We start from the raw sequence: 17841 nt of genomic DNA, 5'->3' as shown, positions 1-17841 counted from the left end.
TAGGCAACTCACAGAGAAAAAAATTCTCGTTTATATCACAATCTTTGAATCTTTGCTAGGAACTTTCCAATAGCAGGTGACTGATGGCCAGTCAAAAGCAAAAAGAGGACAGGTAGCATGGCTATCTCTGAACAATCCATCAGTACTAGTCAAAGCCCAATCAAAGGCCAAATTAATACTTCCTCTGAGGGCTGTGGGTATGCACTGTGAGCGCCAATGTTGTAGCTTATGTTTAGGAAGATTATCCTAGGGCTATTAAAATTTTGTTATGGTATGGCTAATTTCAGGGAGTGAAGTGGTTGGTATGGTCACTTCATGACGAAAGGTTTTATACCAATGCTGATCATAAGACCGTATTTCATTTACTCTACTTGCATTTAGAGCAAGAGAAATATTACATACCTCATCTTTTGGAGGATCCAAGTAAGACGGTGAAGATTTTGGACAATTTCTTGTGGGGGAAGTTTGAGGTGAAACAACTGAATTTTGAGCTGAGATGTGTACATTTCCTAGAGAAAGAAGAGATAACTTTACATATGAGAAGATCATATTTCTGGAACAAGGGTGAATGCTAATGAATAGATTTAATCTAGTGCTCTCTCGGCCGAGCTGCCGCAATCACTGAATTACCACAATTAGGGGTATATTTGACTTAAAGAGAAGTATCTCCAAGAATAACCTTTTTAAATGTTCACTAACTACAAATTTCCAATGGTTCACTCTAGCCTTCAGAGACATGTCTGAAATCCTTGACCTCTGATCCTAATTTATTTACTATTAGGCCACTTAATCCCTATAATGAAACATGGACTACTCCCAGGATTAGTTGTTTTCATTTCACTCAGTCTGCAGTGGTAAACCACCCACTACTTGGATAGGGGAAGAACCAAAGCTGTGTTTTGGGAAGATTGCTTTCACAGTAAAATTTATGGTGCATTAAAAAGAGGAGGAGTAGAATGGAGGAAGGTCACTCAAATAGTCAAGGATGAAAGAAACAAGGGTAGAAGCTGTGGGAATGAAAAAATAGGAAAGAGCAAAAGAAATTAAGGAGGTAAATTAGACAGAAAGTGGCAACTTTGGGATGCAAATACAAAAAAGAAGAGTCAAAGATAATTCATATTTTGTGCCTGGGTGAAAACACAAAGAGGACCAGGAAGATGATGAGTTTGATACTCTTTTGAATTTGAGGTGATCATTGGCCACTGGATGGGGGTGTCTAATATCTTCTGTATGTATACGTAGGATATGCACAGAAGTATTTTTAGTGACTTTCAGGAGTCTCACAAGGCACAGAAAAATTTAGCCAATGTGTAGTGCACTGAAGAGGAGATGGGAAATAAGTTGTATTGTTTATGGAGAATTGATGGCAGTGGAGTATGAGGACCTTTCTGGAGATGGTTCTCTGTCCTAGAACTCTCTGAATTCCAGTAAATCAGTAATATGGTCTAGCAGTAAAAACAGCCCCAGCATGGACCCTAATTTTTCCACAGATTACAAAATTCAAAAGTCATACTCAACAAGCAATCACTAAAATATATAACCCAATTATAATATCTATGTTCACAAATTATTTTGGAAAGTAAAGCATTGTATAGAATAATCATGGTTTTTATAATCATGTAAAACAACTTGAAAAGCTACATGATAAGACTATGATTATGAATTTAATAAAATAACAAGTATGATTGCTTTCTACTTTCTTACCTCTATCATCAAAATTACTTGATTTTTGAGTTATTTTCTCTTTCTATATGGTACATTAAAGAGAAAAACATTCATTAGTAACTACTTCTAAGAGAAATTTTGCCTCTATCAATCAACCAAATTTATAAAAATCCCCCCCCCCATTTATCCTCTTATCTTTTACATGCAAATTGTCTCCTTCTGGAAGATCTTACATAGGGATCTCAAACTTAACTAGTTTAAAATTGAGTTCAATATATAACAATGTACAAGTTGTTCCTTTTCTAGTATTCCATATTTTGTTTAAAGGTATAGTAATCCATTCAATAGTTGGTTCTCAAAAGTTAGAGTCATTCAATCTGTTTCAGGGAAATAAAATATAACCCATTCCAATCCAGCCTACAGCTTAGCAAACATTTTTCCAAAATCATTTCATTGTGATGACATTTTTCTGTGTCTGTCTGTCTCATCAGGCAATGGATCCTCAAGCGGAGTGATTATGTTTTATTCATCTTTTTATCTTATATGTCCCAACTTCCTTATTTCCCCTTCTTTCTGGTTTAGCACAGGGCTTGGCCAACAGTAGATGTTCAACAAATTGTAGCTCTTATTATTGCAATTACTAAATGTTTGGATTAGTTTCTGCTATATCACAAAGTGACTCAATATTCTAAAGGAAAGATCTGGCCTCATGAATAGATCCTAATATCCTTAGTCAGTCAGTATCATGCTAGTGAAGAAGATAGGTCATGGAAGTGAAAACTTAACTAGAAAATCACCATACAAAAGTTGGAGACAGAATTTTATACCTTTTGTCCAGTATCATTAACTTGTACATCTGACAGACCAGCTGGATTTGCTGTTTTTTTGTTAACAGTCTTTGAAGTACTTAGACATTGATAAATGACATTCGCTGTAGGTCCTAAAAGCGAGAGAGAAACACCATAGTTGTTTTTTTTTTTTTAAAGCAACCTATTGAAGTGTAATTGAAATACAATAAACTATACTTATTTAAATTGAAAGTTTTCTTCAATTTTAAAATATATCTACAACTGTGGAACTATCACTGCAATCAAAATAACTTTTCTAATACCTTTATTTTTTTTCATCCACTGAGAAGTGTTTTATTATATGGATACATCACAATTTTTTATCTATTTACCTCTTGTTTGGGTTGTTTCCATTTTGGCCTCTCACAATAGATATTTATGAGCTTTCATGTACAAGTCATGTGTGGACATGTGTCTTCATTTCTGTTGGGTAAATATCTAGTAGTGGAATGACTGGATCATACTGTATGTGTAACTTTTGTTTTCCAAAATGGCTATACCTTTTGCACACCATTCGGCAATGCATTAGAGTTTCAATTCTTACGCATCATTGTCAACATTTAGTAAGCAAATAAATAAAATAGTAAAGATCAAAGAAAAAGAAAAAAGAGAGAAAATAATGAAACTAACAGCTGACTTTTTTTAAAAGTTCAAAATAAGTGATATCCAGATTGACCAGGAAAAAAGAGAGGATACAAGTTTTCAGCATCAAGAAAATTAGAGATAATAGCACAACAAAAGTCTATAGATAGTACTAAAAATAATAATGAATAATATAAAAAAATGTATGGCAGTATGTTTAAAAATTTACATACAAAAGACAAATTCCTTGAGAAACACAAATTAATCTCATTCCTGAATAAATAGATGATATAAAGAACTACATATCTATTAAAGAAATTGAATGTATTCCTAAAAAAATGTCCAGAAAGAAAACTCCAGGCTCAAATGATTTAATTTCTCTTTTATATGCCAAATATGTGAGGAAGAAAACAAAAATTCCACACAGACTCTCCCAGAAAATTGAAGAGGAATGAACTCTTATCCCAAGTTATACTTTGAGATCAAGATCACTCTGATACTACGATCATTAAAAGACATTACAAGAAAAGAAAACCTCAGTCAACATCCTCCCATGAACAAAAATGCAAAAATTATAAATAAAATAAATTGAATTTAACAATATATGATAAAGATAGTGCATAATGAATGAGTAAGGTTAATCCTGAGAATGCAGGACTGGTTTAACATTTAACATTAAAAATAAGTCAAAATGATTAACAACATTAAAAGACAAAAAAATTGAGATGATCATCCCAAAGATGCAGAGAACACTGTATTCATATAAGAACAAATAGATAAATAAAACAGGAGACTGCCCACAAGTAGGTCTGTCTATCTACTTATCATTTATAAATGTTCACTTTATCTTTACAAAAATGCCAGTGAAACTGAATGATGTTGAAGCAATTGAACGTATACAAGATAAGCTTGAATAATCTTGTCTTCTCAGATAGCAAGGAAGCTATCAAAAATCATCAGAGTTATGTCACAAAGGGCTCAAGAGTCATCATCCTAAAGGGAGATCCCACTGGCTAAAGCTATCACAATTTCAGCATTAATACAATAACAGAATTATATTGAGACACACTGAATTTATTTAAATCTGTAAATTCATACTGACATAAAACAAAGCTAATTGCTCATTGTTGGAGGATGCTACTGAAACAATTTACTACTCTGAAAACTGATAAATGATGGTAAAATATTAAGCATTGAGTTGCTTTTCTCCACTATCCTGTACTACACCTAACCAAAGAGTAGTTAAGAGGAAGTTTATTTTATACAAGTATTCCAGTTAATCTATGAAGAATGAATGACAGAATTAAAATCCCAGTTTTGCAATCCCTAATTAATTCCTGGATCTAGGCCTTGAACATAAATGGCTGCTAACATTACAAAGAGAAAAAGGAGATATTCTACGCCTCCTGATGGAAGGACTCACCACCATCTAGGAATCAGTATTGTCGGAGAAATTGAACCTGCAAAATGGCAGCATAAGAAGACCCCGATTTCATCTCCTCCCTGGACACAGGAAATCTCCAGCTACATCTGGAACAACTCTTTCTGAAGAAGACCTGAAAGCTAGCCCAACAGTTCCTCCACGACAAAAGATAAAAGGCCACACATGGGTTGGGAGGAGAGGCAGAGGCATGCTCCACCCGACACCCCCCATCCCCTACTCCAGTGCAACAACCCGCAGGTGAGAGGGATTTCACAAATATGGAGCACATCCCTGAGTCTGAGCTCCCTACTAACCCTTGGGACCTGCACTAGATAGAGGAGCATCAGGAAAATTAGAGGTAACAGCACAACAGAAGTCTATAGGTAGTACTAAAAATAATAATGAACATTATAAAAAAAAAAAAAGTATGGTGATTGGCTTTAAAAATTAACATGGCGTATGTCCAGGAGATTCAAAGAGCATTAGGAACTTGAGACTCTGTTCTTAAAGGGCTTGTGCACAGACTGCTTACCCTGGGACCCAGCACAAAAGCAGCAGGCTGAAGAGCACTTAGACCATACAGGAAGGAGTTCCCCCAGCTATTCTTATGGCACCTGCTGGAAGGGCAGAGGTCTGTTCCAATTCTCTTCAGGGAAGGAGGTGCTGGTAACTGCCATTTTACGCTCTCCGACATTGCTAAGTGCTGGTAATGCCAGATGCCATTTTTTGTAGTCTCTTTACCCTGCTAGTGCCACTCCGGTGGCCCTGCCCCACGAAAGCCAGTGGTTGGGCTTGCCTGCCCCCATGCCACCCTGTGGCCCTGCCAAAGCTAGCAGTATGCACCGTTCACAGGAGGCACCCTTTGAATGCCTGTCTCCAGAGGCCAAGGGGTCCTGCATTTTGGGGCCCCTGGGACTGAAACAGTCAGAGAGACAGTTCTTGGTGGGATGCTGCACAGATAACAGATGAAACACACCCCCAATCTTCTTGTGACCATGCCCGTAAGACTGGGAGAGCTGTTTTGCCTCAAACATAGAAGCAGAGAATCAAGCAAAATGAGGAAATGAGGAAATGTGTTCCAAACGAAAGAATAAGAAAAGCCTCCAAAAACAAAACCTTTAATGAAACAGACATAAGTAATTTATCTGATAAAGAGGCCAAAGTAATAGTCATAAAGATGCTCATGGATCTTGAGAGAAAGATGGATGAACACAGAAGGATCAACAAAGAGAGGGAAAATATAAGAAAGTACCAAACATAAGCCATAGAGCTGAAGAATACAATAACTGAACTGAAGAAGACACTCGAGGGGTTCACAGCAGACTGGATGAACCAGAAGGAAGGGCTAGGGATCTAGAATACAGGGCAGCACCACTCACCCAGAGCAGAAAAAAAAAAAAGGATTTTTAAAAGATAGATTAAAAAAATTTATGGGTTGCTTAAGGGACCTGCTGAGACCCCGATTAGGCAAAAAAGAGAAACAAAAGGCATCAAAATTGGAAAAGAAGATGCAAAATTGTCACTATTTGTGAATAACATGATTTTATGTGTAGAAAAGGCATTATGCTAAGTGAAACAAGTCAGAGAAAGACAAATACAATATGATTTCACTTCATGTGTGGAATCTAAAAAATAAAACAAGTAAGCCCAAACCAAACTCACAGATGCAGAGAACAGATTAATCCTTGCCAGGGAGGGCAGGGTTGGGGGTGAGTGATTTAATATTTTGTTATGCTAAAGAATTGTTTGTGCCATGTGATAATGGTATTGTTACCCATTTAAAATATCTTTTAGTTACTATTTACATCTTGATGGGATGAGCTTTGGAACAACAAGGCAGCAGAGAAAGGTTGAGGACATTGACAAAATTATTCACGATTGGATGTCCAACTTGAATGATAGGCACATTAAAAACCAGGAACTGCTGGTTTTTATTTATGTTTGAAATGTTCCATAAGAAAAGCTAAAAAAAATAATTAACAACACTGGGAATATGTGCTCCAAATAAGACAAAAAATTAACATCAGCCATATTGAATTAAGAATTTCCATCATCAAAAGATAAAAAGAAAGAACAGAAAAAAAAATCACAAATTAGAAGTTATTTATTATACTATATTTATGTATATAATAGAAAAATGTCTAATATAGCTTTAAATATCTTCCAAATCCATAGGAAAAAAGAAAACCCAGTAGGAAAAATGGACAAGAGATATGAAAAGATAACTTCTTAGTAGAGGAAACATGACCCAGAACTCGTGTATCTAGACATACAACCCCTGGAGAATCTCTTGTCTATGAGTATGAGGAGATTTTATATATATATGAGTATTCATATATATATATAATATATATGAACATACATATATGAATGTTCAGTGCAATATTGTTCAAAAAACAGATACTTGCATCAATAGGAAAACAGATGTATGTGTAAATTGTGGTATATTCACACAATGGGATAGGATCAGTAGTGAAATGAAATAAAATGTCAGGCAGCCCAGAGATAAAACTTCTGAAATATAATGCTGAGTGTAAAAAGCAAGTCACCTAAGACTGGGAAGAACAGCATATAAGTCACATTAAAATAGTTTAATGGTATCTGTGTTTATATATATGTGTAGTTTAAGGATATACATTCACATTGTAAGTATATTGAAAAAATGATGGTTATAGCAATCACCAGATTTAGATAGTGTTTCTTTCTGTGGGAGAAGGAAGCCTGCTTAAAAGAAATTTGGCAGAAGCTATGAACTTACAGCTTAAGGAAAGTCAGGGAAAATGGAGGGAGAAAAAGAAATCCATATCAAAATGTATCAGAATCAAGTTGCTAACAACTATTTAGCACCCCCCCCTCCCACATCTTAACAAGCAGAGAAAAATGTCACCTTACTTATAGAGCATCAACAACTCGATTACGGCTGATATCAGCACCAGGAAATACAATAAAATAAAATAACAGTTTTCAAGTTCTGGAAAAAAAAATGTCAACTTACACAATTCTATATCAAATGAAAACATTATCATTCAAGGAGAAAGGTAAAATAAAGACACTCTTAGATAAAAATGGAAATTAAGATGATTCAGTGCCAGACAATCTGTTCTAAAAGAGATGCTAAAAGGAAGTTCTATAGATTGAAAAAAATGATATGGGAGAGAAACCTGGGATATCAGAAATTAAAGGGCTTTTGAAATGGTAACTATCTGAGTAATAGAATAAGCTAGTCTTCTACTTATTTAAAATAAAACTTATTACATTGTCCGAGTGGATGTTTGATGAATAGATGTAATATGTAGAACAACTATAACAAAGGGAAGGTGGGATAAGGGGTCATATATAGTGGTAAGGTTTCCATATTCCATTTAAAGGGTGAATATTTATTCATAGTTCATTGTGAAAAGCTAAGTACACTGTTATCTGGAACAGCCACTGGGGGAAAAAAAAATCTGTACAAAGGAAGCATAGTCATGGACATGGTTACGTGGGTGGCTGTCAGTTGAGCGTCCTACTCTTGATTTCAGCTCAGATTATGATCTCAGTGTCATGAGATCAAGCTCCACATTCAACTTATTAGGGAGTCAGCTTGGGGTTTCTCTCTGTCCCACTCCCTCTGCCCCTCCTCTATCTCGAGTACCCTCTCTCTCTAAAATAAATTAGTAAATCTTAAAAAAAAGTCATAGACAATTGAAAAACAAATTTTAAGAATGTCATGTATAATAGTACCAAAAAATGAAGTACTTATGTATAACACAACACATACAAGATCTCTATGCTGAAAACTATATAAACACTTGGGACAGAAATCAAGTATAACCCAAACAAACAGAAAGAGATACTATGTTCGTGAATCGGAGGACCAAGATCTGTAAAGATTTCTTTTTTCCTCAAAATGATCTATAGATTGATTTAATGTACTTCATTTAAAAAAATCCCAGCATAATTTTTGCAGACAAGCTGATCACAAAATTTATATGCAAAATCAAATGAATTAAAAGTCCTTAAATTTTGAGGGAAAAAATAAAGGTAGTAGAATTATATTACCTGATTTTAAGAGAGTGAAAAGCTGCAATAATTAAGATGGGGCAATGCTGGCAAAGAGATAGACACATTAATTGATGACTGGAACAGAAAATGAAATGGTAAGTCAGACGGAGAGAAAATATTTTCAAACTGCAATCTGGAAAACACTTGTATTCAGAATATATAAGTAACTCCTTAAACTTGACAGTAAGAAAACTACCTGATAAAGGATGAGCAAAAAACCCCTCAACATATAACTGAACTGAGCAGGATTTACAAAAGGCAAACAGCATATGAAAAGATATTAACATCATTAGCCATTAAGGAAATGGAAACGGAAATCAGGATGAGTCACCACTACACCTACTAGAGAGACTAAAATTAAAAAATTGCTGATAATACTAATGGTTGCAAGACTGCATAGCAAATGGATCTCTCCTACGCTACTGATAGGAATGCAAAACAGTGTAGGCATTCGGGAAAGCAGTTGGGCAGCTCTTCACAAACTTAAGCATACGTTCACCATCCGACTCCACGATCCCTTGTTTACACAAAAATCTGACTTGTAAACACTTCTGATTTTTTCTATTCATAATCACCAAACCTGGAAACAACCAAAATGTCCTTCAACTGATGAATGTACACAAAAATTCTGGTGCATATATACTATCGAATACTAGTAGTAAATGATCAGTAAATGATCAGTACCTGCAATAACTTGAATAAATTCTGAACGCCGAGTGAAAGAAGACGTTATCACAACGTCAAATACTATAGGATTCTATTTATAAGACATGCTCTAAGGGAAAAAGCACTAGAGTGATGAAGAACAGTCAGTGGTTACCTAGGGTTAGTAATGGGAGGGAGCAAGGTATGACAGGAAAAGGAAAGTTTTGGAATGGTGTGATTGTATGAATCCTGTGTGACTGTGGTAGAGATCACACAAATCCATACATGTGATTGGATGCAATTATACGAAAAAAAAATTCCATTTTGCCTGAGGTGATTTAAAATCAAGGTAAACATGTCAGGACTTTTTTCGAGGACATAAGAAAATACAGACACAAGATCAGAAGCAAGGAATAGAGTTCAGGGCTCACAACTCTGATTGGGGAGCTGCCAACCACAAAACACAGGGCAAATTGGCCATAGAACTATATAAAAGCTGTGATACTCTACAGAGTTCATACTCAGGGTTCATTGATGGAAAGTAAGTTTATATTGTCTATACTTAGTAGAGGTGGGCTGGTGTTGTCCTAATTTTGTACATGGTAATAATAACTTTGGTGCCAAAAAAAAAAAAAGTCTTTAAGCTTTAAAAATAGGACCCATGAAACTTAGAGTTGAATTAAGTCTACCTCATGGTCCTAAGAGTGGAAGACAGCCTCCGCTAAGGCACCCTGTGGCTCCCCAGGTTTCTAATTCTTGATTAAGACTAATCAAATCACATTATCAGGGAGGAAAGATTTTGGACCTTTTTTTGTTTGTTTTAGATTTGAACTGATAAAGCCAAAGGAATTTTAACTCTTTACGCTTTACTTTTTCCCTGGAAATTTGATAATTCAGATTGTTCAATTTTGAATAATCTCACACTTTTGATAGTGTATTATTTGGAGGAGTTTAATGCTGTCATTTGGGTTCCTGGTTTAGTCCAGTGAGCTGTAAGAGACAACATCAAGTAATATAGTATGAGTAGAGTTCACAGTGGCTTTGGAGTTCATTTCTGACCTATTTCAGAGTTTTCTAAAATCATTTTGAACATTATTAAAACTATTTTGCAGTTTGTTAGGTGTGTGTGTATATGTGTATACCCCACTTATTTAACATCAGTAGACTGTACATTTGATTTTTCTAAAACAAGGACATAATGTTAGGGTTAGAACACTAAATCAGTATAGAGATCAAATTCTGAAACCCATAGAGGTTGTGTCATTGTTGGTAGGGATCACTCTTCCTCAGTCACTTGACAACAGAAAACAGAAGATTCAAGCATTTAAAGCATCTAAGCAAACAGTGCTATCCAAACTCAGTCTTTCCCAAAATTATTACTTAGTATTTCTTATCAAAATATTCAATTACCATTTACTGCTTTATTTGCTCTCTGGTCACCAACAGGGTAAACTAAGTTCATGTTGTCATAAATCTTCTTTTTCTTCTTTAGAGAATACGCTTAAAGAAATGTAATAAGATATTTATTTTTAATGATAGTGATGATGAATTCTCAAGATAGACTATTTTTTTTCATCCCCAAGAAGAAGTGAGCCTTATGCTAATTTGTATGTGGGATGGGGTGTGGTATTAGAGGAGCCAGAGAGATATGACATGGGAAGACACTCTTGAAATATTATCACTTTGGGTTAAAAGATACACTTGGAAGGATGGAATTTTCTTCTGGTGGAGAGAAAAGCTACATGCAGACCCCCGTACCATGTCATTTCCCATCTGTGGAGATGCATACCAACCAAGGTAGCTACTGGCTGGAGACCTGTCAGCCCCCAGTGAGTGTTGCACTTCCTGGATGTGCCCCCCAGCCTGGCACAAGCAACTGTATGCATATTCCTCCTTTGTGATAGACCCAGTTGTAGTTCCTGTTTCTGACTGTTTAAGGAGGGCAAAGTCTCCTCACATCAAGTGCACTCAGTGGGTTTTCATTAGAGATGTGATGTGAGAGTGATCTGTCTCCCCACTGAAGCAAATTCACCTCGTATTCCCTTCCCCTCTCGTTCTCCGTCCCTCTGGAAACTGTCTACTTAGTGGAAGATGACAATGTTACTCAGAATGGTAATTCAATTTCATTTGCAAAGTAGATAGTCTTGTCACCTTGACAACATAAGTTCATTAACATCTTCAAAAAAGGGGTTTTAAGGTAACCAATGTCTAAAATGTCTAGTTGAACCTCTCTTCCTAGTAAATGGGAAAGTTAACAGTTGAAGATGTAGGGATACATATTGTTGCTAAAGTGATTTCTTTTCTCTCTATTTTTTGTTTAAGATTTATATATTTGACAGAGGGAGAGGGTGAGCGAATCTGGGGCAGACTCTACACTGAGCCCAGAGCCTGACTCAAGGTTCGATCACACAACTGGGAGATCATGACCTGAGCTGAAACCAAGAGTCAGCTGCTTAACTAACTGGGCCACCCAGGTGCCCCTAAGGTGGTTTCTTTCCCAAAACATGAGATTGTTGTCATTATTTCAATGAGCTGAATAGATTGAATTAGTCCATTTAGCAAATACACACACACATACACACACACATACACTCACGTAGCGTACTATTCTGTGAACACAAAAGTGGGAGTTAGACTATTACAGGTGATTAAGACAGTGGGAAGTATGTAATAAGTGTATTGAGAATGATACAAAGTACTATAAAGGGTTCAAAGGAGAAGAATCTTCCAATAAGGATTATTATTAAGAAAGACTTTGTGGAGTGTCCTTGATAGCTGAGCTAAAGGAATTGTGGGATTGGGATAGATGGACGATGAACACATCGCTGCAGGCTGAGAAAACTTGATGAAGAGAGGCACAGAAGTCAGAGAAGTTACTTGTGTTTTAGGAATGGTCCATAGTCTCATTTGATTGGACAATGAAATAAATTGAGTGCTTACATTGGGCCAGAGCTTTTGAGATCTTTATGAGAATTTAGGAGTATTATTTTTGTTTTCAGATGATGAAACTGTAGCTCAGAGAGGTTATTTGGCCAGGCTATTTACATGGCTAGATGATGATAAAGCAGGGCTTGGACTTCAGCAGTTTGTCTCCAGAGCCCATGCACATCACTCCGAAATCATAGCTGCCTTCCTCAAGGAGGTGGTATGAAGTTAAGTTTAGAAGTTAGATTTGAGTTGGGCTAAAGGTGATGGTCAATGGTTGCCTCAAAAGTCTGAGCTTCATTTAAGAGGTATTGGGGATCTTTACATTTGGGGGCCTGAAGAAAGCCTCAGAACAGATTTAAAGTGTAATTAGTAGTAGCGTGAAAAATGGATTTGAAGTAGGTAGGAAAAACAGCCAATGGAGACTAGTTAGCAATCTACTAGAGTGATGCAAGGATGCAATCTACTCTCACCTGGAAACAGGATTGATGGGAGAGAGAGAGGATTGATGAGATGGAAGATGATCTTATTCTTTCCTGATACTACATAGTCATGATAATTAAAGCAAGTCTACATTTTTGCATTCTAACAACGAAATTGTAATTAATAACTTCAATGAATTCAATCTAATACTCATTATTTTTTCTAATGTTATAAATAAAAGAAAGCTGGTAGAGATTGGGCATAGTAGAGTCGTGACTTGATGTCCCTCCTTTTTCATTTCCACCTTTTTTCCTTTCCTTACTTTCCCTTCTTCTCTACCTCCTCCCATCCTTATTCCCCAACTTCCTTCCTCCCTCTCCCCCTTTCTTCTGGCACTGTCCTTTCTGACTGGCAACCCGGTACATTACTATGTTGGTATATGATAGCAATCGTACACACAAGTTTTTAAAGTTTCAGTAACAAAACACATTAGTTTTAGCATAGGGAAGTTGGTTAGAACTGCAGTATATGCAAGCTTGTCTACTGAACCACTTGGTAAGATTACTTTACTTGGTTTTAATTTTTACAACAACAGAACACAAAAGTTTTATGTGTTTATAGTTCAACTTGAACTATAATAAATGCCTAAAACTGTGCCTAGCACAAAGCAGATAGCAATTGTAAGCAAACAGAATTTTACAAAAGGATTTTTACATCAATATATAAATAATCAATATATATATGTAAGCGTTTCTACATAGCTCCATTAGCTTTTAATATCTCACGTTCACAGTATCTTCCATCTTGTCCTCTATAATGAAACGTGTCGTTCCTCATATCTTCTCCTTTAAAGCCATTTTCTTGCATTTTTTGTAAATGGTAAGCCATTTTTTTCTCTATAAGGGCCTGTTTCTAAAATATTAAAATATATATATATGTTAACATCAGCTTAAAAATGAAAGACAAATATTTAAATATGAGCATGTATTGGAAATCAGTAGTCACTCCTGTCTTGTGACTTGTAAGGTCACATGGTACAAATTTAGGAGTGCAGTAAGGGGTCAGTTTCCATCTGTGATCAAACATGAGCGCTTAGATACAATGACCTCACTGCACACACTGGTCCAGTTACAAATGAGGTGGCATCTCTTAATCAGAGCTAGCTATCCTGGAGAGCTTAGGCAATTTAGAAATCACCTTCAACAGGAGGATTTCTGAAAGACTAAACCAGTATCACCCAGGCCTACCAGAGATACATGTTATATATGAAACGGGACTTCCTTTTGAGAATCTCCGGGTAATGTTGACCCTAGATGTACCAGAAAGGAAATAACTGCACAGAGAAAGAACCATAGAAATCTGCAAAGGATTCCCTAGAGGATTCAGCAATAGAATGGGTCAGTACAAGTGTGTGAGGAGACTAACCAAAGCCGCAGGAAGGACAGTACTAAAGGATGAGAGAGAACAGTGCTTGGCATCTATCTATCATGCCTGTTTTCACCATCCACCTTGGAGGAGGTTCCTAAGCCATGGATTGTGTAGAGTACTAAAATGGGTCTTGCTTCAGTTGCGGGGAGTGACTAGCCTCAGATTAAACATGGCTCTGGCCTCATCTAACAAATCTTAAAAACCAAAACCTATAGCAATCAAGCTGTTTCCAAAGAAATTATCTACATTCAAGAAAAAAGCTAAAGGATATAAGAATCTGAAAACATTCAGCACCCAAAAAGTAAAATTCATAATATCTGGTATCCAATCAAAGAGTGCCAAGCATACAAAAAGCAGAGAAATAGGACTCATAAAACGAATGAATCAGTCAACCATAATGACACAAATGTTAGAATTAAAGATAAGAATCTTAAAACATAATTGTATTCCATATATTTATAAGGTAAATAAAAGACTGAAGATATAAAAAGGATCAGAATCAATTTTTTAAATGTATGAGTAATATGAGATATGCATTAATAATAGAATAGACATTGCAGAAGGAGAGATTAATGCACATTCAGGAAAAGAAACCATCCAAAAGGAAACCAGAGAAAAAAGTTACAAAATAAAAAGAAGGTGTGGAACAACATCAAGCATCCTAATATGCCTGTAGAGAGGAGAGAGGTGGCAAAGGAAATGCTTGATAATAATGTTCATTATCACCTTTTCTATCCGATATTATAACACAGGTTATAGTCAGTGCAATCAAGCAAGAAAATGAAAAATGCATCCACATCTAAAGAGGGGAAATAAAACGACCTTTATTGGTAGATACCATAATCATTAATCACTGGCATCTAGAAATAAATTACAAGTGATAATAAGCGATTTTGTCAATGCGAAATACAAGATGGATATAAAAAATTCCTTTTCTATAGACGAATATCAAATAACCAGAATTTGAAATTAAAAATACCAATTATAATAACTTACAAATTATGAAATACCTAGGGATGAATCTATCGAAAGATGTGTAAGACCAATTAACTGCAAAAATTAAGGAAACCTAAAGAAATTTGGTTCATGAGTTGGAAGACTCCGTATAATCAGAGATCAGTTGTGCCCACATTGACCTATAGAATCAACGCAATTCTCAACAAAGTCTTGGCAGAATTTCTTTGTAGAAATTGAAATGCTTATTCTAAAATTTATATTGAAATGCAAAGGGCTTAAATTAGCCAACACGACTTTAAAATAGAAGAACAGACTTAGAAAGTTAACACTACTGATTTAAAAAAAAAAAACATTAAAGGTACAATAATCAAGACAGTATAATTGACAAAGAGGTCAAAGAGCAGAAAAGAGTCAAAAATCAGTCTGTACAACTGATTTTTTGACAAAGATGCAAAAGCAAACTCTTTGAAAGATTTCGCTAACTGTAACTTAAGCACATACTTTGGAGTAAAAAATGTCAATGGAAGAAAAATATTAAGATATTAAGAAGTTATAGCAGAGGACTGAAAATCTGTTTTTATTAAAACAAAATTCAAAAGAAAACAATTTAGAATGACTCCATTGGAAATATCTAAAATTCAAATAGCTCCGCCAATAACCTGGCTCCAGCAGCCAGTGGAGTTCCCAAGCCTACCATCAGGTCATGTCTAATGGGCCCTCCCAGAGCCAGAACTTCTCCCAATGCACTAGTTGTCACTAAAATTGGCCAGGACTCACTGAATACTAATTGCTATCAGGCAAAAAGAGGAGACCTGGGGCATTCTGTTGCTCTCCAAAAAAACAAAAAATAAAAAAATAAAAATAAAAAAGGCAACTTGGAGAGAATGCCACTGAATAAAAAGGGGTGAATATTGGAAAATAATAATTATGGTAAAGTGGAGCAAGCTGAGCTAAGCATACCAGCCCTGACAATACTAACAGGTACATGTGACAAAAGTAGAATAAAAGCTTATCATACATATTTATATTTATAATATTAAAATAATTTCTACATAGTAGTATATATCAATATAACCAAATTACATCTATCTTACACTACATATCTAGGTTTGTCAACAATAAGCTACCTAAATTATTTGGAATTGTTGACAAGCATTAAATGACAAGGAAGGTTGTCAATGTTATTTTATGAAATGAAAAAGCAATCTATAAAATACCCTGAAAGACATAATAACATGAATTTATTTATTGTGATAGATATTTTCTTTTTTTTTTTTTGTAATAGATTTTCATAGGAACATTGTAAAATGTGCGTGTGTATGATAGGGTGGGATTACAAATGAGTTTTCTTTCTCTTTATACCAATTTATATTCTCACAAAATATTATGTGTCATTTAAAATTAAAAAGTTACTCTAAAAAATTAGCTGGTGGGGAAATATTGAGAACTTGTGTTCCGAGAAATTCTGAGTGTAGGAAAAATCATTATCATTTTTCTTCTAGAGGAATTCCAAGTATTAGTTTACGGTGGGAGATAAAGCCAAAAGCAGTCGCATCAAACAGTGGGGCAGGACTTTTTAGATTATTGTCGGAATATAATCTAGGCAAAATATAGTGAACTCCACAACCTTCCGTTCTGTACCATGCATATCACTCGGGGTAACTGGTCCACTGTTATGTCACAGAGTGGACTCCCAAATATCAAAATTGGCAAACGCTTCTCGTCAAACAGCCCCAGTGAGAGGTGGGGCTCAGCCTACCTTCCTGTCACTCTCTTCTCTGCTTCTACGCCGTTGTTCCTCTATCCTGGCTTCTCTTCTAACGTCTTCTCCGATCCTGGTCAGGAGTAGCATCTCCTTTGTCTTCCATTCCTAGAAAGCACGGTGTTACTGTACTCAGTACACGTTCACAATAAACCTTTGTATTCTGTCCACAGCACCAGGCATATTAGCACAAGGCAGGGGCCCAGTAGAAATCAGGTCAAGTGTAATTAAAGCCATACGTTGGGTTTGGGATGGCCTTATTCCTACCCACTCCTACTAGGAATGCACGTGTGGTTATGTTTAAATAAAGCTAACTTTTAAAATTTTTCTACCCCACAATGCGGATGTTAGGGAGTTAAATAGTGTCTAGCCACTTTCACCATCATCTCCTTAAAAGCAGATATTGGCTTATGTATATAGTTTGTGGTGTCAGCCTCATTATTTTAGGTAACAACTTGCACACTATAGGGGTGAAAAGAAGAGTAATGCGGATAAATGATTCAGACCTGAGATGACTTCAAGAAGTATGATGCACAGCTAAATTTCTTACAAATGAAACAACTGTATGCAATTTTCCTCTAAATATTTTCAATTTGTCATCTCACCTCTTCAATTTTTCTGCGAAGGCTAAGTTTTCTTCGGGTGTATTCTCGCTGTCGTCTTTCTTCTCTGTCCATCCGGAGTAGGCGTTGCTCTTCTGCTGTGCGCTCAAGTTGTTCTAATTCCCTACTTATCATATCCAAATATCTAAGTAAAAGTGCAAATACAAGTCAAGGTGCGTCCCTTATGATGGCATCATCTCCCTTGATATTCCCAAACCACCTTCTTGCTAGCTTTGTATTTCTTAAACTACAGGAATTTTACAGTTTTTCTATGAGCTCTGCTCATGGACCTTTAAGCCAGCCTGGCCCACCAACTCATCATACGTTACTCCTTATACGAATCTCTCTACTATATAAGGACCTGTTATGGCATAGCTAATGGTAAACTGTGGAGTAAATTGATTGAAAAGATTTTGCGCAGTAAGTTTACATGACTTTGGTTTGGAAAGAAAGCTCAAACAACTGCAACACTGGCTTTGATTCTGGGAAAACGAGCAAAGCAGATCTGGAATTCCTAAGAAAACGATGTATACCGGC

The 17841-nt window shown here is 35.9% G+C and overlaps 1 protein-coding gene across 3 annotated transcripts in view; it reads right to left on the bottom strand.

Moving 5' to 3' along the window:
• Nucleotides 1–17841, bottom strand: part of FSIP2 (fibrous sheath interacting protein 2) — a 75062-nt gene that overhangs the window by 49764 nt on the left and 7457 nt on the right. For all 3 annotated transcript variants that reach the window (XM_025460431.3, XM_035698177.2, XM_035698176.2), the window contains 7 exons: nucleotides 17308–17449; nucleotides 16700–16810; nucleotides 13341–13467; nucleotides 10618–10707; nucleotides 2493–2605; nucleotides 1705–1747; nucleotides 403–509 (listed from right to left, as the gene is read on the bottom strand). In XM_025460431.3, coding sequence (XP_025316216.3) covers nucleotides 403–509; nucleotides 1705–1747; nucleotides 2493–2605; nucleotides 10618–10707; nucleotides 13341–13467; nucleotides 16700–16810; nucleotides 17308–17449 — 733 coding nt within the window. The remainder of the gene's footprint in view (nucleotides 1–402; nucleotides 510–1704; nucleotides 1748–2492; nucleotides 2606–10617; nucleotides 10708–13340; nucleotides 13468–16699; nucleotides 16811–17307; nucleotides 17450–17841) is intronic.

The sequence above is a fragment of the Canis lupus genome, chromosome 36, assembly GCF_003254725.2.
Source record: "Canis lupus dingo isolate Sandy chromosome 36, ASM325472v2, whole genome shotgun sequence".
Classification (NCBI taxonomy): Eukaryota; Metazoa; Chordata; class Mammalia; order Carnivora; family Canidae; genus Canis; species Canis lupus.
Note: the sequence above shows the minus strand (reverse complement) of the source record. Positions and strands in the feature narration are given on the sequence as shown.